Source organism: Choloepus didactylus, chromosome 14 (assembly GCF_015220235.1).
Source record: "Choloepus didactylus isolate mChoDid1 chromosome 14, mChoDid1.pri, whole genome shotgun sequence".
NCBI classification, from domain to species: domain Eukaryota; kingdom Metazoa; phylum Chordata; class Mammalia; order Pilosa; family Megalonychidae; genus Choloepus; species Choloepus didactylus.
In genome coordinates this window covers 86,306,751-86,331,482 of record NC_051320.1, presented here as the reverse complement: position 1 = coordinate 86,331,482, position 24,732 = coordinate 86,306,751, and the positions used below count along the sequence as shown (strand labels likewise).

Below are 24,732 nucleotides of genomic sequence, written 5' to 3'. Positions count from 1 at the left end.
CAAAAACACTCCAGAGACCTCCTCTCTCCCTTTATGCCCTATCTAATTCCAAGAATTATCCAGCCAAACTTCCCGGCACTGTTTAGGCCACTGCCCTGGTGCTGGCCTGCCCAGCTTGGTGATGGAAGTGGATCCAGAAGAATTCTGCCTACGGCCAACCTCTCTAAATAAAACTGCCAGATAATTTTTCTAGTGAGGGGCAAGAAGAATAGAAGGCCCTGTTTCAGTTTGCTAAAGCTGCCAGAATGCAATATACCAGAAATGGGTTGGCTTTTATTGTGGGGATTTATTAGCTTACAAATTTACAGTTTGAAAGCCATGAAAATGTCCAAATGAAGGCATCATCAGGATGATACCTTCTCTGAAGAAAGGCTGCTGGCATCTCGGATGCCTTTGTCACGTGGGAAGGCACATGGCCGGCGTCTGTTGGTCCTTCTCTCCCGGGTTCCGTTGCTTTCAGCTTCTGGCTTCAGTGGCTCTCTCAGCTCCTCCAGGGTCTTTTTCTCTCAAAACTCTCTCAGCTTTTTCTGTCCTTTATCCTCTAGTAAAGGACTCCAGTAAAAGGATTAAGAACCACCTTGAACGGGGTGGGTCACATCTCAGTTGAAATAACCTAACCAAAAGGTCCCAACCACAACAGGTCTACACACACAGGAATGGATTAAAAGAACATGGCCTTTTCTGGGGCACATAATAACAGCTTCGAACCAGCAGACTTTCTGTCATCAGAATCCATGTTCCCACAGTGATAGCAGCCTACCTTTTGGGGATGGGCCTCTAAATCTTTATGGTGTCTTAAGAAAAATATACCACTGTCACAGTGTTCGTTCCATTGGTCCTCATGGGGACGAAAAGACTTTGAAAAGCAATTCCACAGGCCTTATGCTCCATTGAGGGGATTTCTCTGGGGTCCCCCACAAAACCAAGAAGGGAGATTCAGGAGAAGAACAGGGTGAGTCAAGAATTTATAGCAGTTTACTATGAGGTGAGTGATGGAAATCTACTCCTTCACCACCCCTAAGGCCAAGTGCACAGGTGGGGAAAGAGACTGGAAATATCTGCTGTTTCCTGTCTTCTGCAGGGATATAGAAGGTCAATCCTCTAGGACTATTGAGGGTCAGGGGGAGCCTAAGAGTCCCACACTAAATGCCCTTTAGGTCAGGCTTGGGTAATTGGAAGAGGCTGCAGGTGCTTCTTAGCCTTCATTTGGACACTTGAGAGTTTTGATCTAAAAACTACAATGGATTTTTATACTATTTAACTGGTTTCAAGGGAGGCAATGAGATCAAGACTCAGAAGACTTGGGAACTTGTACCAGTTCTACAACTAATTAGTATGCAACCATTGTTCTATCAGTGACCAGTAGGTCAGTGCCAGGCACTGTGCTAGGCTTGGAGATACAATGATGAATATGTCACTCTGGGTCCTTTTCCTGCCTGTGGCAGCCCATTAGGAAGATCTCTTGGACTTATTGCCTATAGAATGAGGAAATCGGGCCAGCCCAGCTCTGAAGTCCCTGCCAGTTTTGGAATTCAGTGATGTATTAACCACTTAAAAATCAAGTTTCAGTAGCAAAACTTTCCATAGTCTTTCCGCGGGAGTTTGTATCCTGGGCAGAAGAAGATATGGGACAGAGGTGACACTGCAGAAGAAATGAACATCTGTAATCAAAATGCTTTGAGATACTTGTAGCAGTATCAGTTATCTTTCTGGGCAGCACCTTATCCCTCCTGGCCATTTTATCCAATTTCAGGTCTCCTTTCTGGAGTCGTGGAGTGGGACAGTGAGAAGTGAGATTTGGATAGGTTGTAGGACTCAAAGGCTTTTTCTCTTTTTAGTATATTGAGTGCTTCGTTCACTTCTTTAGAAAATGACAATTCAGTAATATTTTTTCACTGCATGAGTCAGAGTCTATTAATACCTAAACACCTCCTTGATTATAATGTGGGTGGCTTGAGGTCCAGCGTTAATTTTTCCAGTTAACCAGACAGCACGATACAGAGGAATGAACAGGAGCACTGAAATTAGGCAAATGTTGGCTGCAATTGGCTCAGACTTCTAGAGTTTCTGCTAAAACTGGAAAATGGGTAGTCAAGTATTTCACATTGGAAATGACCTCTGATGATTATTTGTACCTTGATGTGTATAGAGGAGTATTCCATTTATATGGAAGTTAACAGTCCTAATTAATTCTCACACAAGATGGAATTTTTTATTTAGTCCCAAAGGCACTTGTTGCAACTGGATAACAGCATAGAGGTCAAAAATTTGGAAATATATATATTATAAGGCATGCATTGTAATGCAATGCCAGTGAACCATTTATTGACTGCTGACCCTAGATTATGTGGCCACCTTTTGTAGTTGTTGTCAGAGATAGATCCCCGATTGAGGTTTTATTTTGTTTTGTTTTTGTTTTTGTTTTGAGAAAAGAGTGTTATTGTGAGGTTGACCAGCAAGGAGGCAAGAGGCAAGCTCAAATCTGTCTTCGCAATCCAAGAACTAAGGGAGATTTGTAGAATGGAAACAAAGGGAGGTGGGGACACTGAGGATTCAGGTTGGCATTTTCTGACTGATTGTTATTAGAACTGTCTGTTTAGGATAGAAATATGCCAGCAGGCCACCTCTTATCTTCTTTTTAAGGGACCCCTCACATTTCATTTTCTTCCAGAGGTTCCTCATCCCTTAATCTTGGTTCTGAGGAAGGAGATTTTTGTTCCTTGTGTCTCGGGTTGTTTAAGGAACAGGAGTGCAATGTGTCTATGTCTGCGCATGCTCTATCTGAGGCTGAGTTTGACGTGGCTAAGTATGACTGCCTTCTGACCTTTAAAACTGCTCCCGTGATCAGTTACTTTTCTTCACTGTAGCCAAATACACTCCTGAGGGTCTCCAAGTATGATGTGTTCTCTCAGATCTCCAGGCCACTGCATATGCTGTTCCCTTCTTCTCCACACTTGGCTGGCAGACTCCTGCTGGTTCTTCCTATCTAGGGTCAAGCATTGCTGTCTTCCCAATATCATTTGCTGATTGAGGTTTTTCCCACACCCCGGTAGAGTGCCCTCCCTCCGGTATTCCTGCAAAGCGTCAAGAGCACAGCACCAGCCCCCGGAGTGCAGCAGGACGGTGAGGGGCTGGCCCGCTGATGCTGAGATAGCATTTGGATCTTGGCTCTCTATATCCCAGCAACTCCAGTAGGTGTTTGGGTGAGATTTATAATATTTGCAGAAATTGCAAGCCAATACTTAAAAGGACCCTGGTCCTGATTCGCTGGTTAATGCAAAAATGTGATACAGATTTCTCCTCCAGTCACATACAAGTGGGGACAGGATGACAAAACCAGGAAGGGTAGGGTTGCTGGCTGCTGGTTCCAGTGGGCAAGAGTCAAGACAGTCAAAGTACAAGAGTGAGGGAGACACTTTTCCTGATATTGTTTACTAAGGCATCTCCACAGTAGCTCTTTTGACCAAGAACCAAAGCTTTTTTTCCTGGAAACAAAGATATGAAGAATGTGTGTGTGTGTGTGTGTGTGTAAGTGCTATACATTTAAAGCAGGCCTTGGTAATTAACCACATTTAGAAGTTCAGGTAATAAGGTTAGTGCATAGACTATCAGTGACAGAGAGAAGCAGCAGGTGAAGTCAGACAGATAGTTGACGGGCTTGTAAGACCTGCCTGGGCTTTATCCTACAGGTAATGGGAAGCCATTGACCCTTAAAGTAAGGAGTGGCATGGTTCCATTTAGACATCTGAAAGATAATTCTGGAGATGGGTAGCTCTCTCCAGGTGACTCTGGAATAGAAGAAGCAGAAGCTTGGGGGAAGGAAACTTGTTGGAGATATTTTTGTAAGAATCCAGAGCAAGGAATGCAAAGGACTTGGAATAGAGCTGTGACTGTGAAATAGAAAGGAAAGGGTGATAGTAAAACCCCAAAGCTGAAGCTCATGGAATCCCCAAAGGGAAAATCTATGATATGGAAAATGTAATTAAATCAAACATTGATCATTACAGTAAACTGATTTATCAAGTGACAGTATTCCATGAAGTGAGAACAGGATTCCACTTTATTAAAGACAGTTTATTGCTGGATGTGATGAGGGCAAATGTTCTCTGAAAGAGAGCATTCGATGTACCATAAGCTGACTTCACAGGAACAAACTGAATGGGGTGAGGCCTTGACCCAAGTCAGAAGATCTTCAAATGATCAGGTTTGTGGCTTTGTTTGAGTGACTCAGCTTCTCAGAGCCTCCTGGCCTCTTCCATAAAATGAAGACAATAAGATCCCATCTTCAGAGTAGTATTTGAAAAATTCAAATAGATGACATGTGTGTTAGCACCATAGGAATATTTTTAATAGAATGTTTTAATTAGGGCTAAGTGTGGACACTGCAAAATTTGACTCAGTGAAGTTGCAGAAACCCATTCCTTTCTCATGGCTTCTGTTCTATTCTAGTAAAATAATGATGATTGCCAGGATTTATAGAACACCTACTATGAACACCTACTATAAACACCTACTATATGTCAAGCACTGAGATAAGTGCTTTCCATGCATTAAGTCTTTATAACCATCCTGGGAAGCAGGCAGGGGTGACAGACAAATGTTTAATAATTAGTATGGTTATGGCACTGACTAATCAGAAATGTCAGAATGGATATTGGCCATAGACAACCAAGATTGCTGTACCGGCGCATCCTGATTCAATCAGAGCTCTAGAAGCAAGCTCCTATTAGTCCTGGTTTACCAGTGAGAAAATTGGGGCTTAGAGAATCCAACCTTGTAAAACTAGCCTATGACAGAACGAGATTGCCAATCTGGAAACATCTGACTCCCAAGCCGTTGGTCTTAACCACCATGGCATACGGCCTTCCAACTCCAGATCTGTGCAATTCCTTCTGATGCCTGAAAGCTGTCATCAGTAACAAAAAATCAGAGTATAGCTTTAAAAGACTCCATGAGAATCCCTAAGAAATTATCAGAACCGACATTGGGGAGGGGGTAGGGTAGGGAATCAGGTACCTTCCAAGAATAACAAGATAATAAGCCATAACCAAGAAAGGCCTCATAATAAATTCATTTCATCAGAAATACTTGGTTTTAGAAACATGATATTAGCTAAATGAAAGGCAAAAAGAGATTGAACGTAACTTTATTTCTATGGAAACATTTAATACCTTCTCCTACATGTCTGTTCATAAAATTAAATTAATTAAAATTGGCTTAGATAATAATTCCATTACATAGATTGAAAAGTGGCTCCATGTGCCTCATCTTCACATGCCCCATGTCTATTTTGGGGAAACTTGATAGCAGAGAGAGACCGGAATTGGCAGCGGGCTCCCTCTGTTAAATGCAGTATCTCTTAATGATCTACAAAGGGCTTCCTTGATGAATCTCAGTGAAAATTGCAGAGCCTGGTCTGTTCAGTGCCATTGCTGAAACGTCTTAGGAATGACTCCAGAATGTCAAGAAGGAACTGACGTGTCCCCAGCAGTTAGAGCAAAGGTCTTAATCCTTGGGGCAGGGCTGCCCTGCAGAGCTGTGTGGGAGCCCACTTGCTTCCTCTCACTTGAGGGGAGAAGGCCCAAGCCCAAGGCCCCTGCATGCCCCTTGGCTCCTCTGCCTTCCTCTCTCCTTTGTCTTTCTCTCTTCCTAGCACTTTCTCACTTTCTTCTTTCTTTCTTTTTCTCCCTTTCACTCCCTTTCTCCTTCCTTCCTTCCTTCCTTTCCTTCTGTCTTCCTTTCTTCCACCATTTCTCTCCATTTCCTTCCCCCTAAATGCCCCACTATCAGCCTGCTTTAAAAGTCATTAAAGTACAGCATTCACAATGATACAGCAAGGAGAGTCTCCTTTGGTACACAAGCAAGGGTGCTTTCTGCAAGATTATTTGTAAAGGTGAAAATGGAAAGTATCTAGTGGTTGGTAAAGCTGATATTGCTTGAATGTTCACCATACTCCAGGGACTATACTAAATGATTCCCTGACTTACCTCACTTAATTCTGACAACAGCCCCACAAGGAAACTCTATTACCCTCCCTGTTTTTCAGATGAGGAAATGGAAGTTCTGGTAGGGTGAATAGCTTATTGCCAGTGGCACACAGCTTGTAAGCCACAGAGCAAAGACTCTAAGCCATGTTTATCTGACTCTCTCAATGTCCAAAGGTAGGGAAGTGGTTTTATTAATTCTGATAGATCTATAACATCGGAAAATGGGTAGCCATTAAAAGCATCATGGTTTACATTAATAATCAATGGCATAAGAAAATGATCGTAAGTTTAAAGAAGTATACGTAATAGAGTATATATACACATGTATTTAGGGCAACCTTTGTTTAAAATATATATATATTTATATATTTATAGAAAAGGAGGAAGACATAAAGCTCAGTGTGGTGGAAAACAGGTGATTTTGATTCTCTTCTGTACTCCTTTCTTTATTTTGTTTTTCAGAAATAAGCATGTATTACTGATATCATGAGAAAAGAAAATGTTATTTCATTTAAAGAAAAATAATAAAGAGGCTTTAACAGGGAGGTGGTCTCCCCCCCCCCCCTCAGGCAATGACATCTGCAAAAGCCCAGAGCTAGACTATGTGGAGATGGGTTGGGGTAGCAAACGCAGGGAGGAGCGTGCATGCTGGATGAGGCAGTGGGCAGGTGCCCTAGGGTGAGAGTTCCGTGGGGTAACTCTAACTGGGTAGGTGACTGGGGTCTTTGGGGATTTGTGAGTAGAGAATTATAGCAGGATCAGAGCTGTCTGTCCCTTTTAAGTGCAATGGACCCCAACTTCAGTGGAGCTGCGATCCATTAGAGTCCTTGAATCGATGTGTATTTTTCCCATAAACGTAAAGCACCTCCCAGTGACACTTCCAGTATGAGAACATGTGACATAATGGAAAATGCTTAGGATTTAGAAAACAGGAGAACTCACTTCATATTCTACTTCTGAGAATCTAAAATAGCTCTAAGATGACATCAAAGTTCTTGACATACAATTATGCTTATTTTTATTGATAGAAAATTATTGAATAATTTATATGATGGATTAAGTTAAGAATGGTCTATTATTAGAAAAATATATTCATAATGTGATTTTTTTAAATAGGTTTATTAACTTATTTAATAAGGCACACAAAATCAGAGAATCACATAAAATTTTTTATCCCTTTGTTTTACCCAATGTATCTTGTGGTAGTGCTAAAAAATCATTCCATTTATATTTAAAAGAAATGATGTCCCCAACACAGAATGCATTGGGGTTTTGAATGGAGGCAGAGAGGCCCAGCCGCAGGCCAGCAGACAGCCTAGTTCCATGGAGCTCAGAAAAGGAGTAGCTGGGTGACGTAGTAGAGAATCCAAAATTGGGTTCTAGAGAGCCTGGCAGGAGGAATGGAAGGAAGTCTGGACCAGGGTGTGTGTCCACAAGAGGCAGAGTCTTCGCCAAAGAGAAGAACTTGGAGTGTGAGCTCTCTAGAACCTGAAGGAATGTTTGATGATCTTGGAAGAATACAAAGTTAAGCTTCAGGCCGGGAAAGGGCCCTGGGACTCTGCCACTGATCTTTTCTTTTTTCTTTTTTTTTTTAGCATTTTTTTATTCAGATTTATTCACATACCATACAGTCATCGAAAGTATACAATCCATTGATCACATTGCCATCATATAGTTGTTCATTCATCACCCTGATATGTTTTTTTTAACATTTTCCTTGTACCAGAAAAAAAGTGAAAGTAAGAATAAAAAGTTAAGAGTAAAAACAGAACACCCAAATTGTCCCCCACCCCTGCCCTATTCCCCCCCCCCATTTTTCTACTCATCCATCCATATACTGGAAAAAGGGGCGTGTGATCCACATGGCTTTAACAATCACATTGTCACTCCTTGCAAGCTCCATTGTTATACCATTGTCTTCAAGATTTAAGGTTTACTGGGTTGTAGTTTGATAGTTTCAGCTATTTACTACTAGCTATTCCAATTCATTAAAACCTAAAAAGAGTTATCTATATAGCGTGTAAGAATGCCCACCAGAGTGACCTCTCGGCTCCTTTTGGAATCTCTCAGCCACTGAAACTTTATTTCATTTCATTTCACATCCCCCTTTTGGTCAAGAAGATGTTCTCCATCCCACGATGCTAGGTCTAGATTCCTCCCCAGGAGTCATATTCCACGTTACCAGGGAGATTCACTCCCCTGGGTGTCAGATCCCACGGAGTGGGGAGGGCAGCGATTTCACCTGCCGAGTTGGCTTAGCTAGAGAGAGAGGGCCCCATCTGAGCAACAAAGAGGCATTCAAGAGGAGACATTTAGGCACAATTATAAGCAAACCTAGCCTTTCCATATCTGCCACTGATCTTGAGAAGCAAAAAGACCTGGTAGGAAATCTGGAAAAAGGACCAAGTCAGACCAAAAGAGGTGGTCATAGCTGAGCCACTGAGGGGCCGAGTCTAGGCTCATGGTGTCCCCAGTGTGGCCTGTGGACCGGCAGCAGTGGCATTGCCGTGAGATTGGTGGAAATGCAGAATCTGAGCCCCACCCCGCAGACCTACTCAAGCAGAACCTGCGCAGTAAGCTCCACATGGGATCTGTGTGTACATTAATGTTTGAGAAGTGCTGGCCTTGGGAGTTTACAGATTTCCTGCCTCTGTGGCCAGATGTGGCCTGCAAGGGGATGCTGAGTGGCCCCACCTGTGGAGTTATGAGCCTGCCAGGCAGCCCCAGTTTGACCTTGAACAGGAAGGACAGAGGGGCACCTCAGAAAAGGAAAAGGCATTATACACGAAGGGGCACTATGAGGGGAAGTGGGGGGAATTAAAGGGGATAAAAGAAGCACCAGTTTGTGCTCCCCTTTCCATCCCCACAAGTGCACACAACTCCCCAAGACTCCCCACAGCCCTGAGATAGTGCTACTTTGGGACAAAATTGCTCTGAAGCCACCCAAACTATTCCTATCCCCTGAGTTAACCAAGATCAAGAATGCCTGGCTCAATAAGGAGATGATGACTTGGCAGCAGAGGTGGCCTGATGGAGCCCTCACTGTTCTCAGGTTTGGGGGCGCCAAGGGGAAGCAGTTTGTCAGCAACTAGTACATCTTCAAGAACACCGCTTGCTAAGTGGCTGGGCTAGATCCTTCTTCTTACATTCTCTCACTAGGTCCACACTGTTGTTGAACAAGAATGTACTTTAGGTTTTCTTGCTACTTTTCCATTCCTGATAGCAGGAATTTTAAGGCCGAAGGGGGCACAAGCAGCAGTGAAGTGTCCAAAGCACTCTTGGCTGAGTCTTGCGTAGTTAAGTGCTGATCCGGTTCCATGATTTACATCCTGTGTGACCTTGGGCAAGTGACTCCACCTCTCTCAGCTTCTGCTTCCTTGGCTGCAAAATGGGGTTAAACAAACACAATGCAAATGCCATGAATACAGGAATTGTTTTGCCTGTTTGGCTCACTGCTTATATTCTACAGAAGTGTTCAATGGATACCTGAATGAATGAGTGAACTCAACGGATGGCATAAGGTGGTTGTAAGGATGAAATGAGATTATGGAGATAAAAGTCCTGCTACAGAGGATGTAATAAGTTTATCTCAGTTCTCTCAGAAACTCAGTTTTCTCATCTGTAAAGTGGAAATTTATAAGTATAGGTACCCACCTCTCATAATCTATGTGGCATGAAAATGAGACCACAAATATGGAAGCATTTTGTGACATCTCAACTTCCATGCTAGGATAAGTCATGGTGGCTATCAGACTTTTTAAGAAGCAGGTGAACCCCGTTTGGGGAAGGGACTCTGACTCCAAAGTCCAGTATAGGGCTATTGAATGGATGAGGGTTGAAGATGAAGTCGGGCTTATCTCCAGAGCGCTGGCATCCCCCACCTCCAGAGTGACCCCTGAAACAGCAATGCATAAAGGTTGACGGAAATGCACAGTCTCTGGAGATCTACAGCAGAGAGCCCATTATAAGTCCCTGACTCTGGAGATTAAATGGTAGAGACTGTGTTTATCACCTGTTGGGTTGAGCCAACACAGAGCCTAATGGTCCACAAACCCCAGAGCATGGCTTCTTTTGAACCCAAGGGCAAGGTAGGGTAGTGGCAAGAGTCTACTGGGTTTAGGCTCACACATGGGATGAAATTCCAGCCACTCCACTTATCATTGTTTCACCCAGAGCAAGGTGCTTTTTGTGACACAGTGTCCTTGTTTGTAACTGGTGCTGGTAATGATACTCCAGGTTATTGGGAAGACTTGACTCCTGGACACCATGTCCTGCACAGTGAACATAGTTGACCTTTGGTAATGAACTCTCTTCCCTTTCCTTTTATTCAGAATGTTCAGTGGTTCCATTTTCTTCCAGGAGGCTAGAGACCAGTCACTTATTTCTAACTACATTATACATTAATGTAATTTTAGGACCAGTTTGTGCCTGGTAATAAATTAAATGGGTTGGTTGAACCTATTTTGAGGTATGTGGAGTGAGTGCAGGTACAGTTTTAGCAGAACTAGTTAAAGTGATCAATTCATAATTTTTTATCGGTCTGATAATTGAGATTTTTTTTACTAGGAAAAATTAATAGTAGCCACTATTTTTGAATGTCAATATGTACCAGGCTAAGTAATTTGCTTACGTGATTTTACCAAACCATCCTAACAACCCTGGAAAGCACCAATTCCCTTCCCCATTTCCCCTGAGGAAACCAGGATTCATAAGCTAATACCACTAGCCCAAGATCCACAACTAGTAAGTGAGGAAGCTGTCTCAAGCCCCAGTCTGCTTTGATGCAGGTGCTGTGGTTACTGCCTCTTGGTGGTCTTGAAAGTGAGTAATTCAACAACAAAAAGCAGATACCATTCCCATCTTACAGAGGACAGAGTATATGTAATTTGTTCCAGCTCCTGCAGTCAATAAGTGGTTAAACCAGCACTAGAACTCCAATCGGTGACCACAAAGCTGAGGAGTTGGATGTTTGTCTTCCCATGGTACAAAATGCTACTCCACTAAAGCTGCTCTCTTTATTCATCCATTTTTTTTAACAGTAGAGACAGTCTGATTTATGAATCAATGATGGCTAATAGATTGTGCTTCCTGTCATTCATCCAGCAATTTCTGTAGATTGGCTAATTTGTCTAAAAAGAACCATATGAAGAATTAAATTGAAAGAAAATTTCCAAGGATCTCCATATTTTCCCATATAACTGTAACATTCCTCTTTAATAGTTCAATTAAAAGAAATAATGTCTTCAATTTTTTACTGGTTAAGTGTTGCCTTGTTTGTCCCTAGCTTGATATAGAGCTACTTCCCCCAAAAATAGTTTTAAGTGGATTCTCTATGAAAATGAAATCTTAAATGGAATCCACCATGAAAAACAGCAGCTCTATTTGAAGGGGAAGGTGTGGAGGGCAGCTCCCCTCCCCCAAAGCAAGTTCAAAGGCTCGTCCGAGCTTCCCCTGGGGATCTTATATGTATCTTGGGACATCCACAGGGCTGTTAAGCAAGAAAGTCATAGACTTTTGTCTGTTAATTCCATAAGTACTTTGGAGCACTAATTACAGGAATAAGGGTAGTGTCCTTGCCTCCTGGAGGCTCAGAGTTTATGGAGAAGAAAGAGAAGGTGCAGATGATTATAAGTCAGGTGAAGTTTAATCATTTTCTCTATACTTGCAGCTGATGAGGCACAGCAAAACATTCCCAAGTCTCTGTTTTGAAAGAATTGAACAGGATATGTAACCCAGAGCAGAATTTCCTCCATTTTAGCTTCAAGAATGCTCAAAGGTGCTCCGCAAGAACTGGTCTTAAAACGCACTATATATGTTTGTAGTTGTTCACTCACGGGGCAGCATCAATGTCTATAAATTATAAATCACTTTTATATAGTTTCAGCCCTAAGTTTTACTTAAATCAAATCCCAGAAATAGCAAAAAGAAAGGAAGGAAAAAGAGAGGGAGAGAGGGAGCAAGGGAGGGAGGAAGGAAGGAAGGAAGGAAGGAGGGAGGGAGGAAGGAAAGGAGGAAAGGAAGGAAGGAAGGAAGGGAGGAAGGGAGAAAGGAAAGGAGGGAAGGAAGGAGGAAAGGGAGGGAGGAAGGGCAGGAAAGAAATTTTAAGTCTTGTTATGATTTTTGTTTTGTGGAAGAAAAAAATCTAAATGTCTTTTCTTTGAGATGCCCAGTGCATTCCCTGTGTAATGTTAATTATCCAAATGACATTAGTGCCTTGTCCTGTTTAGTAATCCCTCCCAGTTGCCAGCAAAGCACTTCAACATCCATTGTCTCCTTTGGGGCTCAGGACAGTTCTGGAGGTAAAGCAATCAGGCAAAGCCTTCCTTTACAACCTCTGAAACTCATTGCCCAGGGCCACCCACAGTTCCTAGGTTGTAAAGAGTGTGGGTCTTAAAGACACAGCAGTCCCAGTTTACTCCTAGAATTCTGCCTATTAACTCTATGGCCCAAGGAAAATCCTTTTACTTTCATGGACTGCAGTTCCTTCATTCAGGACAGGTAACCAAATAGTCTTAAGGATGTGTCAGGCACTATTCTGAACTCTCAACATATGTTAACTTAATCGTCACAGTGCCATTATTATTTCCATTTTATAGATGCAGAAATCAAGGTATAGAGAGATTATGTAACTTGCCTAAGGTCACACAACCAGTAAGTGGCAAAGCAAGATGCAAACTCAGGTCATCTGGCTCTAGAGTCCATTATATCAATCCCTATGCTATAATGACTCTCATACAATGAGTAAAAATGTAAATTGGGGCCAGTGAGTTTACTAGACAGGATAGTCATGATTATGCTGCAGTAACAAACATGCTTCTTAAAACAGAAAGGAATTATTCTTCACGTCCATTATGGGTGGAGTGCGTGGGGAGTGGGGGTCGGGGTATCACTATACATCTTCCTCATTCAGAGATCCTGCCTAAGGAAGGCTGTAGCGCCAAACTTCCTCCGTTGACGGTCACAATCAATCAAGCACTGCTCTTAAAACTTCTTCCCAGAGGTGACGGATATCACTTCTGCTCACATTTCATTGGCCAAAGCTAACATTAAACATTCAGGAAAGTGCAGTCCTACGTGCTTGGATATTGTAGTGCAGGAAATAGCTGGTGGACCCCACAAATGACCACTCCCAGCGACCTACCTCACAGAGACTTGTGGGGTAACTGTATCCAGTAACGGAAAGATGCCTCTTGGTGTACTGAGTGCTGTTTCTCCCCTTACCTTGTTAAATTTTTTTCAAATGTTCCCTATTGTTTTCCTTGTCAATGGAGAGAGGGTACCATATATATTTCAACCTAATGTTAGAGTTCAAGCAATGGCCCAGAAACTAGGAACTTCACCAGATCAACAATTGCCTTGTCCATTAGCTATAAGCATTCTTTCTAATGGCCAGGGATTGCCTCCCTATATCTAATTTCCTTCATTATTTCCATTGTCAATCCACATCAACTGTACTTCCCTGTTTTAGAAAAATTGCATTACTGCTCACAATTTGTTAGGAATAGAGAATGCAAAGATTCATCACAGCAGATGGACTCTCTCATCCATTTCTTTTTAAAAAGGAGGGAGGGTGTCATGTTTTAAAGACGTATAAGCTAAGGATGATGCTCTAGGCTGTGAGAGATTTGGGGAATCAGACATGATCCTTGCCTCTAAGCCTTACAGTCTTCATCAGAGAGCTCAAGTTTTTGAGAACTTGATCATGAATGGTGAGCATGAGTTCCCATCCACTCGTTCAACGCACGTTATCACGTACTGGCCAAGTGCCAGGCATGCTGCCGTGTTTGCACGAGTGGTGAGGATGAGCCATGTAAAGCCCCTGCCCTTCAGAAGTTTACACCCTAGTAGGGAAGACAGAGGATTATGATATAACACTCCAATCATCATTCACCCAGACTCCAGTGGAAGCGCTGGGAAAGCTACCTAATCCAGAGAGGGAGATCAGGGAGAACATCCTAGTGGAGGTGACCCCTCAGGGTAACTCTTAGAAATGCCTAGGAGCTCTTCAATTCAATGGGGGAAGGGACAGTCCAGGCTGCAGAAGCAACATGGGCTCCATGTGGGGAGAGGAGCGCGGGGTTCAGGCAGTGGCTTGTATTTCAGATGACTGGGTCTAAATGTTTGCGTGAGAAATGAGAGTGATTGAGGCACAGAACAGATCATGAAGGACTTCGTGTGCCAGACTAGGAATTTTAGATTTTATCTTATAGGTCAGTAGTATCTGAATATTTTGATCTCCCATCTTTAACAGAAAACAAACTGTGTGAATATATGTGATATCTAATAATCTTTAAATGTCCTTTATCATCTACTGTATTAATGATATTCATATATTTGCAACATATGCTATAAAACATGCACAAAATCTGTATTTTAAAGGAAATAATGAAACCAATAATATTTTTAATTTGATTAAAGTGCAAAAACTTTTCTGCCCTCACCATTTTTAGTGAGACCAGTGGGTTTGAACATAATTGAATCCTTTTTTAAAAATCTTAATGGTTTGTGACATAGTAATGCAAAGATCTAGTTATAAATTCAGTTTATTTCTGTACCTTGCTTTAATGGCAATCGGAGGTAGATAGATACCTTATAAAGGCACGTAGCTCAGGGAGGAGAATTTACATCCTTGGCTGCTTTTAGTTTTGGCACTGATCAGTTATGCCCAAGTTTTATATATACCTGGCTAGGAAATTTTCTTCTTCCTTAATGCCAATCAGTTATTCTTACATATTCATTAGAAGGCAATGCATTTTTATATTTTTAACAAATAGATTCAGAATGCACTGCAACTCGTCATTTAGAAGATTTTCAAACAGTTTAGGAAATGTGCAGCTCTGAGAATTTTCATAGATGTTATCACTTAAGTTTGACAAAAAATTCACATAAAGATGGAAACATTTTTGGACAAAAATTCACATAAAAATGGAAACATTTTTGGCTTCCATATTCAAAATTCTGTTTTCAGAGCAGGAATTTCTTTTGAAAAGCAGTTATTTTCTCACTCATTGTTAAACCATCATCTTTAACTTAGGAAACAAGTTAAGCAAGTATGAGGGAGGGTGGTTCAAAATATTTTGCTAGAGGAACTATTAATGACAACTGGTTACCACAGAAAAGTCAGCGAGTTTGGAACCTTTGTCTTTTGTTCAAAGGAAAATGAGTAAATCATCTTGGGTTTGACAACTCTTTTAAACATTTTATAGTTAAATAACCATTGGATCTCATGTGACAATAAGGGTTTTCTAGTTCTCTCTCTAATACCTCAAAGTATTAGATTCTACCACTTGGAATTTTTGTGACTATAAAATTATGTAAATGAGATGATCTGAAATTGTTTGAAATACTCTGAAAGCAAAGAAGAGAGTAGGTGTGCCCTGGAGTGACCCTGCAATGGTGGAAACCTTCCTCTTCTCTCAAGCTGTCCCTTCCAGGCTTGCAGTGGGGTGGTTGATATGACCCTGTGAGGTCACTAGGGTCAACACTGTATCAAATTTTGGTGAAGTTTTTCTAAGATAAAAACCTAACACTACGAATGGACATTTTAATATTTTCTTCCTAACCCAGGTCATAATCCAGGTCATCCCTGCAATAGGAACACCCTACTTTGGAGTAGGAATCAGCAAAGAGTTTTAGACAAGGGAGCAGTGGGGTTATGAGGTCACATTTGTGTTTCGGAGGAACCTCATCCCCGGTAGGTGTGGAGAGCATGGGCTGGAAGGAGGTTGGGCCAGGTAGGGTCCCAAACTGCGGCATGAGGGTGACCTGAACTAGGGCATTGGCAAGAGGAATGGAGAGAAGGAACAGAACAACAACAAAAAAATATATTCAGGGTGGAAATGGAGAGTGTGGTGAAGTGTAGAATTTATAAGATACCCCAGATTTATGCAGAGCTGGGTAGGAAAAGATGCTGGTGCCATTCCCAGAGCCAGGGGATACATAGATGAGCATGTTTGGGGAGAAGAGTTATAAGTGCCCTTAAGGGTTCAGTTAAAGGCTAGGGGAGTTCAGTGGAGGAAGAGAATCCTCCCAGTCATCACAGAATCCTAGAAGGCTTCATAGAGGAGGTGGCATTTGGATGGACAAGAGTTGAACTTACGGAGTAGGCAAAACCAGGGCTACTTTCGGGGGCCAAGGATGCCAGCTCTGGACTTAACACAGGTCTCTGCATTCACCTATGTTGATAGGTACGTGCGGTCAAGGACGAAGCATGATGTGGACATGCGGATCGGAATTCACTCGGGCTCAGTGCTGTGTGGCGTGTTGGGCCTGCGGAAGTGGCAGTTTGATGTCTGGTCTTGGGATGTGGACATTGCAAACAAGCTTGAATCTGGGGGCATCCCTGGGTAAGTCAAAGGAACGCCTTTTTCTTGCTTAACCCTGTGATTTGCTCATTTTGTTACCATGGGTTTCCTGGGTGAAGGATTCAGAGATGCAGATCCAAGAAGCAATTATTTAGGAGGAGAAAGTTCATTGCAACTTCACACAAATTTCGCCCCAAAAATTCTCATGAAATTCATTACAGTCACCAAGGGTGGTGGAACATCAACCTGGTCTTCTGGTCCCAGTTTATCATAGCATTGGTTTTTAGATTGGAATGCACATTGGATTCACCAGGGGAGTATATAAAAATTGCTGGTTCCCAGACCCATGCCAGCTCAATTAAAGCACAATCTGTGCTTTAGGCACGTGCGAGCATGCACACACACACATATACGCATTCTTAAAGCAATAGTAATGGGCAGCCAGGGTTGAGACCTACTGACCTTCTATAGGATTTTGGACTCAACTCAGAAAATTGAGGACCCTCCTTCACCCTTCCTTGAAAATTCAGCTCTCCAAATTTGGCTGGCAAGACCAGTGTGTATAGAATCCCCCAAGATTCCAGGGGCCTAGAAAAGTTAATTGAACTATGAAAAGTGGTATTAAAAGTCTCTTTACTAATTTCTGTGTTATATATATGGTATCACAATAAAATTTTTTCAAAAAAAGATTCTGTTTACATAGATTGGTCTTAGCAAGATCTCAGATACGTGTCAGCTGGTGAATTTAGCTTCTCTCCCTGAGAGATGTTGAAGGGAAGGACGGAAGAAAGGAAGGAGGGAGAAGAAAAGAAAGGAAGGAAGGAAAAGAGGAAGGAGGGAGAGAAAGAGAAAAGAAGGAAGGAGAGAAAGAAGCAAAGATGGAAAGATGATAGGCAGGCAGGCAGAGAGAGCACTCACACATATTCTCTCCACCTCCCAGACCTGCCTTTGGAGTATCATCCTTTGCCAGTTATATTCAGCATCAAGTAATATGATATCATGCCAAAAGGACCACAGGAGGTGGTATCAGAGAAACTAGGGTTTCAGTCTGCCCTCTACTAAGCCGTGTTATCTTTAGCACATTATATCAAGCATGTACAGTACCTGGCATATAAACTCAGTGCTAATTGTGGCTTTCTTAGCTGTATCTGCGTGATCTCAGGCTGCTACTTAACTTTTGAGTCTCAATTTCCTCACTTCAAAAAGAGCGATGGTAACACTTATGACATGATAACTTGTGAATGCAGCCCCTCCTCCATGAGACTTGTTTTCTCACCTGCCAAGTGGGCACAGCCCACTTCACAGGTTCCCTCTGAGGATTATCGGGGGCAATGGGCATGAGGCACATTGTGAACTGTGCAGTCATGTTCCCCTGTAGATCCATTCTTATGAGGGTCCCTCACTTCATTGTCTGAAGAGTGTCGTCACGGCTTGTCATGCAAGTTTAGAGCTAACATAAGCCTGATTTGCCTCACCTCGGTTTCTTATGTCCTTAAATTGTTTAGGATTTTTCTAGAAGTAGCCATCTGCTGAATCTGAGCAAGCCAGAATGCAGGTCCATCTGTGTTTCCAGGCCTGTGTCTTAAAAGTGTAGCTGAATGGGGAATTACCCCTAAACACAACAGATTCCCTGTGCAAACCATACAGCATAGCTTTGAGGGCGTGTGAGATACTGCTTTGACATCTGCAACCCAGCATAGCCAATGCTCTTAGCACATTAAGAAACAGAAGAATGGCTGAGTTTAAATCGTGAGACGTGAATCTGATCCATGGGGTCACCGCTGTATTGGTCAGGGTTCTCCAGAGAAACACACAGAATACACACACACACTCACACACTATATATACACACACATACACACACACTATATATATGTAAACACACACTATATACACACACACTATATATATATATAAACACACAGACTATATATACACACTCTACACACACATACACACACAATATGTAAACACACACTATATATATACACATACACAATATCCCCATCTATATATACATATATACTTATACACACACATACACACTATATATATACACACACATACTATATATACATATACATACACATACACACACATTATGAGTTTTAAGTTATTTGCTCATATGACCATGGGGGCTAGCAAGTCCCAATTCTATAGGGCATGACACAAGCTGGAATCTGCAATGATGGTGATGTTAAAAGTCCTTAGTCTAAATTCCCCAGGTTCAGCTGTCTGGCTGGAAATTCTGGTAAGAGTCAATTCTGAAGTTGAGGCAAAAATTCTTCTTCTGACCTCTGAAACCTCAGGTCTTGCTTTTAAGACCTCCAACTGATTGGATGGGGAGATTCCCTACATTGCTAAAGGCAATCTCCTTTCTATATTGTAGATGCAACCAACTGATTGTAGCAGCAATCAACAGAATACAGATGCAAATCCCATCTATGAAATACCCTCACAGGAACAAATAGGCCAGTGCTTGCTTAATCAAACAACTGGACACCATAACCCAGCCAAGTTAACATATGAAATTAACCAGCGCAATCACTTACCACTTATGAAAAGTGGGGCAAGCACCTTAATCTCCCTGCCTGGTTCCTTCATTGTAAAATTGAGCTGACAACCCTGTCAACCTCACAATGTTGGTCCTAAATGAAGTAGTGCCTATAAAGTACTTAGTCTGTCTTTTATACAATATCCAGTTCTGCTTAAGCATCTGATAAGCACATGAATAGAAATTCAGTAATGCTAAAACATATCTCCAAATCCTCCATGGTTTGTGATTGTTTTGGTTTGTGTTTTTCTGCTTTTTAAATGTCTGGTTATTTCCTCTTATCAAATAATATATATGGAGATAAACTCGACTTCCTTTTCCTTTCCATGAAAGAGTTGTCCCTGATTCTAAATGTGCATTCACTACCTACTGTGCACTAAGCAATCTGTTAAATGCCATTAATACACTATACCATTTGATCTTACAGCACCCCATGTAGTAAATACCAGTTTAATTGTTTAATGAGGAAACTGAGGTTCAGAGAAATTAAATAACTACATATGCACAATTATTAATTATTTAGTAATTATTAACAATTGTTTATTGATTGTTAATAAAAATTATTAATTAATCATTAATTAAAACTACCTGCACATCATGGTCTTCCATTGTTAATTTATCAGTTCACTTTGCTCAGGGTTGCCCTTTATTATGAATCTCCCAGCCCTCACTCTGACCCCTGAGCTTATCATGGTTAATAGAACATAGGAAGAAGGGGAGGGAGAGAGGGAGAGAGGGAGGCACATGCCTCAGTGGTGTAGTGGGTGAGCACCTGGCCACGAGGGTCATGCAGAACCAGATTAAAATCCGGGCAGTGCCAGAGACACCAGCTTTGTGGCCTCAAACCACTTCTTTAACCTCTCTGAGGCTCAGGTTCCCAAAGCAGCAGCTCACAGACTTCAGCATGCATCTGAATCACCCCAAGGTCTTGGTGAAACACAGATTAATGGATCCCCCTCGGAGTTTCTGATACCATAGGTCTGGGGTGAGGCCCAAGAAGCTGCCTTTCTAACAGGTTCCCAGGGGCCGTGGAAGCTATTGGCCTCGGGGCCTCACTTTGAGAACCACTGTCTTAGAGCTTTTGTTAGATGAGATGATGCATGCAGAGTCCTCTGCCCCAGGCTCAGGCTGTGGTTGTAGTAATTACTACATGATGCAGCTATGGGGACTTGGAAGGACTCTGGAGCAGAAATCCTCCTCTCAGTCCAGCACTGCCACTTACTGCTGGCGTTGACTCTGCTCCAGTTACTTATTCATTGCCTCTGGGCCAGTTTCACCAACTGCAAAATGAGAAACAGTAATGCCTACCATTCAGGGTTATTGGAAAGATGGAATTATGTGAGATCAGGCATGGAGTCAAGCATATGACAATGTCTTTGGCTACAAGATAACATTTAGGCCAAATAAGTGTTACACAGTTGTTAGATCTTATTTACTACCATCATTATTATTCTATCCTGGCATTTATAAATGCCAGAAAATGTCAGGTTTACCTGACACTGGATATATGAGACTATTGCCTGAGAATTGACTCATTTCCTTAGGGTGGATGTAAACATCAGAGACTCACCTGCAAACGCTTTCCTCCAGAGCGCAAGTTAGTAGCAAGGATGAGATAGAGCATCTGAAACCTGTTTCCATTAAGACATTTAGGTGTATATTGATTATAACCTTAGCAGAAGAATCAGTAATAAGTGAAGGTGAAGTAGCATTTGCTGCTGAAAACATAATGTTGATTTAGTATATGCAGATATTAGTCCTCCTGCACTGACAGCAGAATAATGAAATGCAGAATCCAGAGAAAATGCCAAACTGGGTTGGTATTTAACTTAATTATTTTAAAAGAAAATCAGCCATTGGGCTTTACAAAACCTTTCAAGGAGTTTTGTTTTGGCCTGGGGGGTGGGAAAAAAATCAGTTTTCTAGCACTGAGCTGTAAGCTTTAGCTGAGAAAGAAGGTTGGGATGTCTTTCATGGAAGGTCAAGGGACTGAGTAAATCTCCCAGACCCACACTACTGAGTTCCATATGCACTAAGAAAATTCATCATGTGAATATTTTGAACTTATTCAGCACGTCTCTCAAGAGAGCTCAGACATCTTTCACAGGCTTTTATTTTTAACATCTTGCACCTAGAAATCAATGATAAAGATAATTATTTGGAAAACAGGGGGAATGTGCCTTATATGATCCAAAATGCATTGTCTGTATTTTCTGTCTCTTTACATATCCTTTGCAGTGAATTATTCTCTCTGTAAGCAGGAATTTAGCAGGATAAGTTACAGGGTGAGAGCAGGAAGCAGAAGCAGTACTGAAAGTGCAATGCAATTGCAAATATTGCTTTAGAAAAAGAAACTTGGTAATTTCCTTGGATGTATTGTTTCTAGAGTCACAAAAGTCAAAATAAATTGAGAAGTTACTTTGTTCATTCATTCAAAGAAGCACTGAAGTCGACCTAGGGGAAGGACTTACACTGAATCTGGTGTAGAAAACCGGGGGTGCATGTTCTAGGCCAACGGGAGGCCTTGTTGTAAGGTGAGTAGGCGTGAAATCGCACGTTGAATTTGGAGAAATGCCACTTACTTGAATAGCTGAAGAGAGCAGAGACTGCAGGAGTGTCAGAAAATGAGCCTGGAAGTTTCGGACCCAGAGAGTCGAGTATTTGGTGACCCTGTTTGGAAGTTACAGGGTACCCATGAGCCTTGAGGAGGCAGTAGTTAACAACAGTTAAGCGATCGCAATGACATTTTTAAAAATACTCCTAAGAATTTAAGCATTTTCTTTTATTGTAGGTACAGTGTACCATGCACTATTTTGAATACTTTACATGAATTAACTAATTTAATCTTTACAATGACCCTAAGAGATAGGGACTGTTATTATTCCCATTGTATGGGTGAAAAAAACAACTCATAGGAAGGGGAAGTGATTTGCCCAAGATCTCTCAGCCAGCAATTGGTAGAGGTGGAATTTGAATCCAGGCTCTCTGGCAACAGAGCCCATTCTCTTTACCCCACTCTAGTCAACCTGACCTACAGCACAGCACAGTAAGTGCTCTGACTGAGTTGGGCAATTGTGAGGACAGAAAAGCTCTTCCCCAGAACAATTTACCATTTGCAGTTTCTGAGATTCACGTTTGACCGTAAAGGTCCTTGACCCTAGAGTTTGTTATTTTGCTAGTAAAGAAATTTGAATCATGGGCTACGGTGATGGGTGACTGTGCAGGAAGGAGTCACTCAGCTTGTGAGTGTGCGCAGCCTGCTTGCACCCACAGCTTTCTTCTCTGCTCTTTGCCCTATGCGGGGTACAGGGGAAATAGTATCTTATAGTGGTTTGCCCAGAACATCCTAAATTGTAGCCCTGTTTGTAACATCTGCCCTTGTTCTTAAGAAAACTATAGACAAGTTGGAGAAACAAGGTACAAATATATGAAACGTGAAATGACAGGAACAAGGGAAAATAATAGTTCTGAGACAATGGGAGATCTGTTGTTGCGTGACAAATTGGACACTAATTGCCTTCGGGGTTCAGAAACATTTATGGAACTTACATTTCCAGTATAAATCAATACCACTAAAAAATCACCAATTCTTAAAGGTTGCTGGGATCTGGCTGACAGCCGTAAGAAAATCCATGAGAAGCTCTTGGGTGTAGCTCAGCTGGGACTGTATTCTATCAGAGGCTACAGGGCTTCATGGGGTGAAGTCACTGATGCCTTTCTCACTGATTTACACTGGAAACTTCTGTTTTCTTTTATTCTTTCTTCTTTTTCAGGGGACAAGTATTGTCCTCACGGACGTGTCCTAACAGCATCCCGTGTACTCTGCTGATACTGGCTTTGCCCGGGACCGAAATCAGCGATGGCCTTTGTGGGAAGCATCAGGAAAGCCTAATGACCTCTGCTTTGTCCACACAGGAGGATTCACATTTCCAAAGCCACACTGGACTGTCTCAGCGGGGACTACAGTGTGGAAGAGGGCCACGGTAAAGAGAGGAATGAATTCTTGAGGAAACATAACATAGAGACCTACTTAATTAAGCAGCCCGAGGAGAGCCTGCTGTCCTTGCCTGAAGACATCGTCAAGGAGTCTGTGAGCTCCTCGGACAGGAGAAACAGTGGGGCAACCTTCACAGAAGGATCCTGGAGCCCTGAGCTGCCCTTCGATAACATAGTGGGGAAACAAAATGTAAGTGCATGCTTCCTGCTTCTGGTTAGCTGCAAATGCACGCTGGAGCTCGGCTCGTCTCCCGTCCCTCAGAGAAAACCCATTCCTCTTTGATCTTTTCTCTGCTGAGCACCATAAGGGCAAATGATTTAAAAGTATCTCCTCAGGCAGAATTAACCCATGTATGCAGTTTCAGGAAATACCAGAGGGTCCCTGGCACCCCCTCCTCCTTTATTTTTTTTTTGATACAGCTAAAAATGAATGTCATGCAAAGCTGCATTGCAATTTTACAAAAAAAAAAAAAAATTCATTCAGATTGGGAAAGATAAACCTTATGTTACTAAACTAGCAACAAAAGGGGACAGTCAAGTCCATGAGAAAACCTCTTTTTATGTAGTTGGCCAGCTGGCAGTGCTGAGTTGCCCTCTGGGCTTCAAGAGCCCAGATGTTAACTTGGGCATAGAAAAGCTGGTTAAGGAGGCTCAAGAGTCATGCCACCTACACAATTCCATTCTGATTAAGAGTGGACTTGCATCTTATATGAGGGGCAGGGTTGCATATGAAGTGCAAATCACCAATTATCAATTATTTTTTAACATTTTTAAATTTTTAAATCAATTATTTTAATTTTAAAATTACTTTTTAAATTGTTTCTTCCAATACTAGAATCACACTAAACCCAATGAGGCCCCCCAACTCTGAAAGGCACTGGGGGGGACCAGGGCAGATAAGGAGGACCCTTCCATCCCACAATGCTCCCTCAGAGCATGGGTGTTTGGGGGGCAAGGGGGCAAAAATTACCCACTTGTGTATGGATTTTTCCTTTCATCAAACCATTAAGGTCAAGCACTTATGGTTGAATTAATGTAAAGTTTAATGGTGTGTCTCCACTGTACTTTCTAAGGAAACAAACTTTTTTTTTTAAAAAAAAGCCTATATATAAGAGTTATCTGACAAACAGCTTCTGACATCCTCCCAATCCAAGCAGAAGCTGAGAGTACAGAATTCATGAAACTGTACTACACAAACAGTGAGCCCTAAGTTAAACTATGGACTGTAGTTAGTAGCACAATTATAAAAATGTGCTTTCATCAGTTGTAACAAGTGTACCACACCAACGCAAGGTGTTAATAATAGGGTGGAATATGGGAATCCTGTATTTTATGCATGATTGTTCTGTAAACCCATAACTTCTCTAATAAAAAAAGAAGTAAATAGAGCAAACCAATAATGTCTGGTTGCTTTATGAAGACATATATGGGTTAAAGTTTTTAAATTCATGGCCCTGAACCTTTCTCATTAACTTGTAGATGAAAGAAAAATCTGTCGCTTAAAAATATTTAAAATGGAAGAGGTTAAAATGTCAGACAATCTCCCATCTTTCTGCTGCATTTTGGAAGATTGATGGGGCGCTCTGGCTAATTTTGGTTTCCTCCCAGCTCGGTATGAAGGAGTCATGGAACAATGCATGGGCAAGACCCCACTGGGAAAAGCTGCAGGCTGAACCTAGCCCACATGCCTTGCAAGAGCTAATCCTTAAGTCTTTACTAATCTTTTGTGACTGTTTAATTTCCCCAAAATTACTATATCCACGTAAGTCATCACTGATTCCAATCCTAGTCTTCTTGCTATCCCTGAATTGGAGTGTATGGCACAACTTGTTATTATGTCAGAAAGCGATCGCAGATATTTTCTCAAGTGGGTGCATGGCCAGCTAACAGA

General features: G+C 41.9%; 1 protein-coding gene across 2 annotated transcripts in view; it reads left to right on the top strand.

The window, feature by feature from the left end:
* ADCY8 (adenylate cyclase 8) overlaps positions 1–24,732 on the top strand; it is a 269,505-nt gene that overhangs the window by 118,768 nt on the left and 126,005 nt on the right. For both annotated transcript variants that reach the window (XM_037803325.1, XM_037803324.1), the window contains exons 6-7: positions 16,175–16,333; positions 22,761–23,031. In XM_037803325.1, the coding sequence (XP_037659253.1) occupies positions 16,175–16,333; positions 22,761–23,031 (430 nt within the window). The remainder of the gene's footprint in view (positions 1–16,174; positions 16,334–22,760; positions 23,032–24,732) is intronic.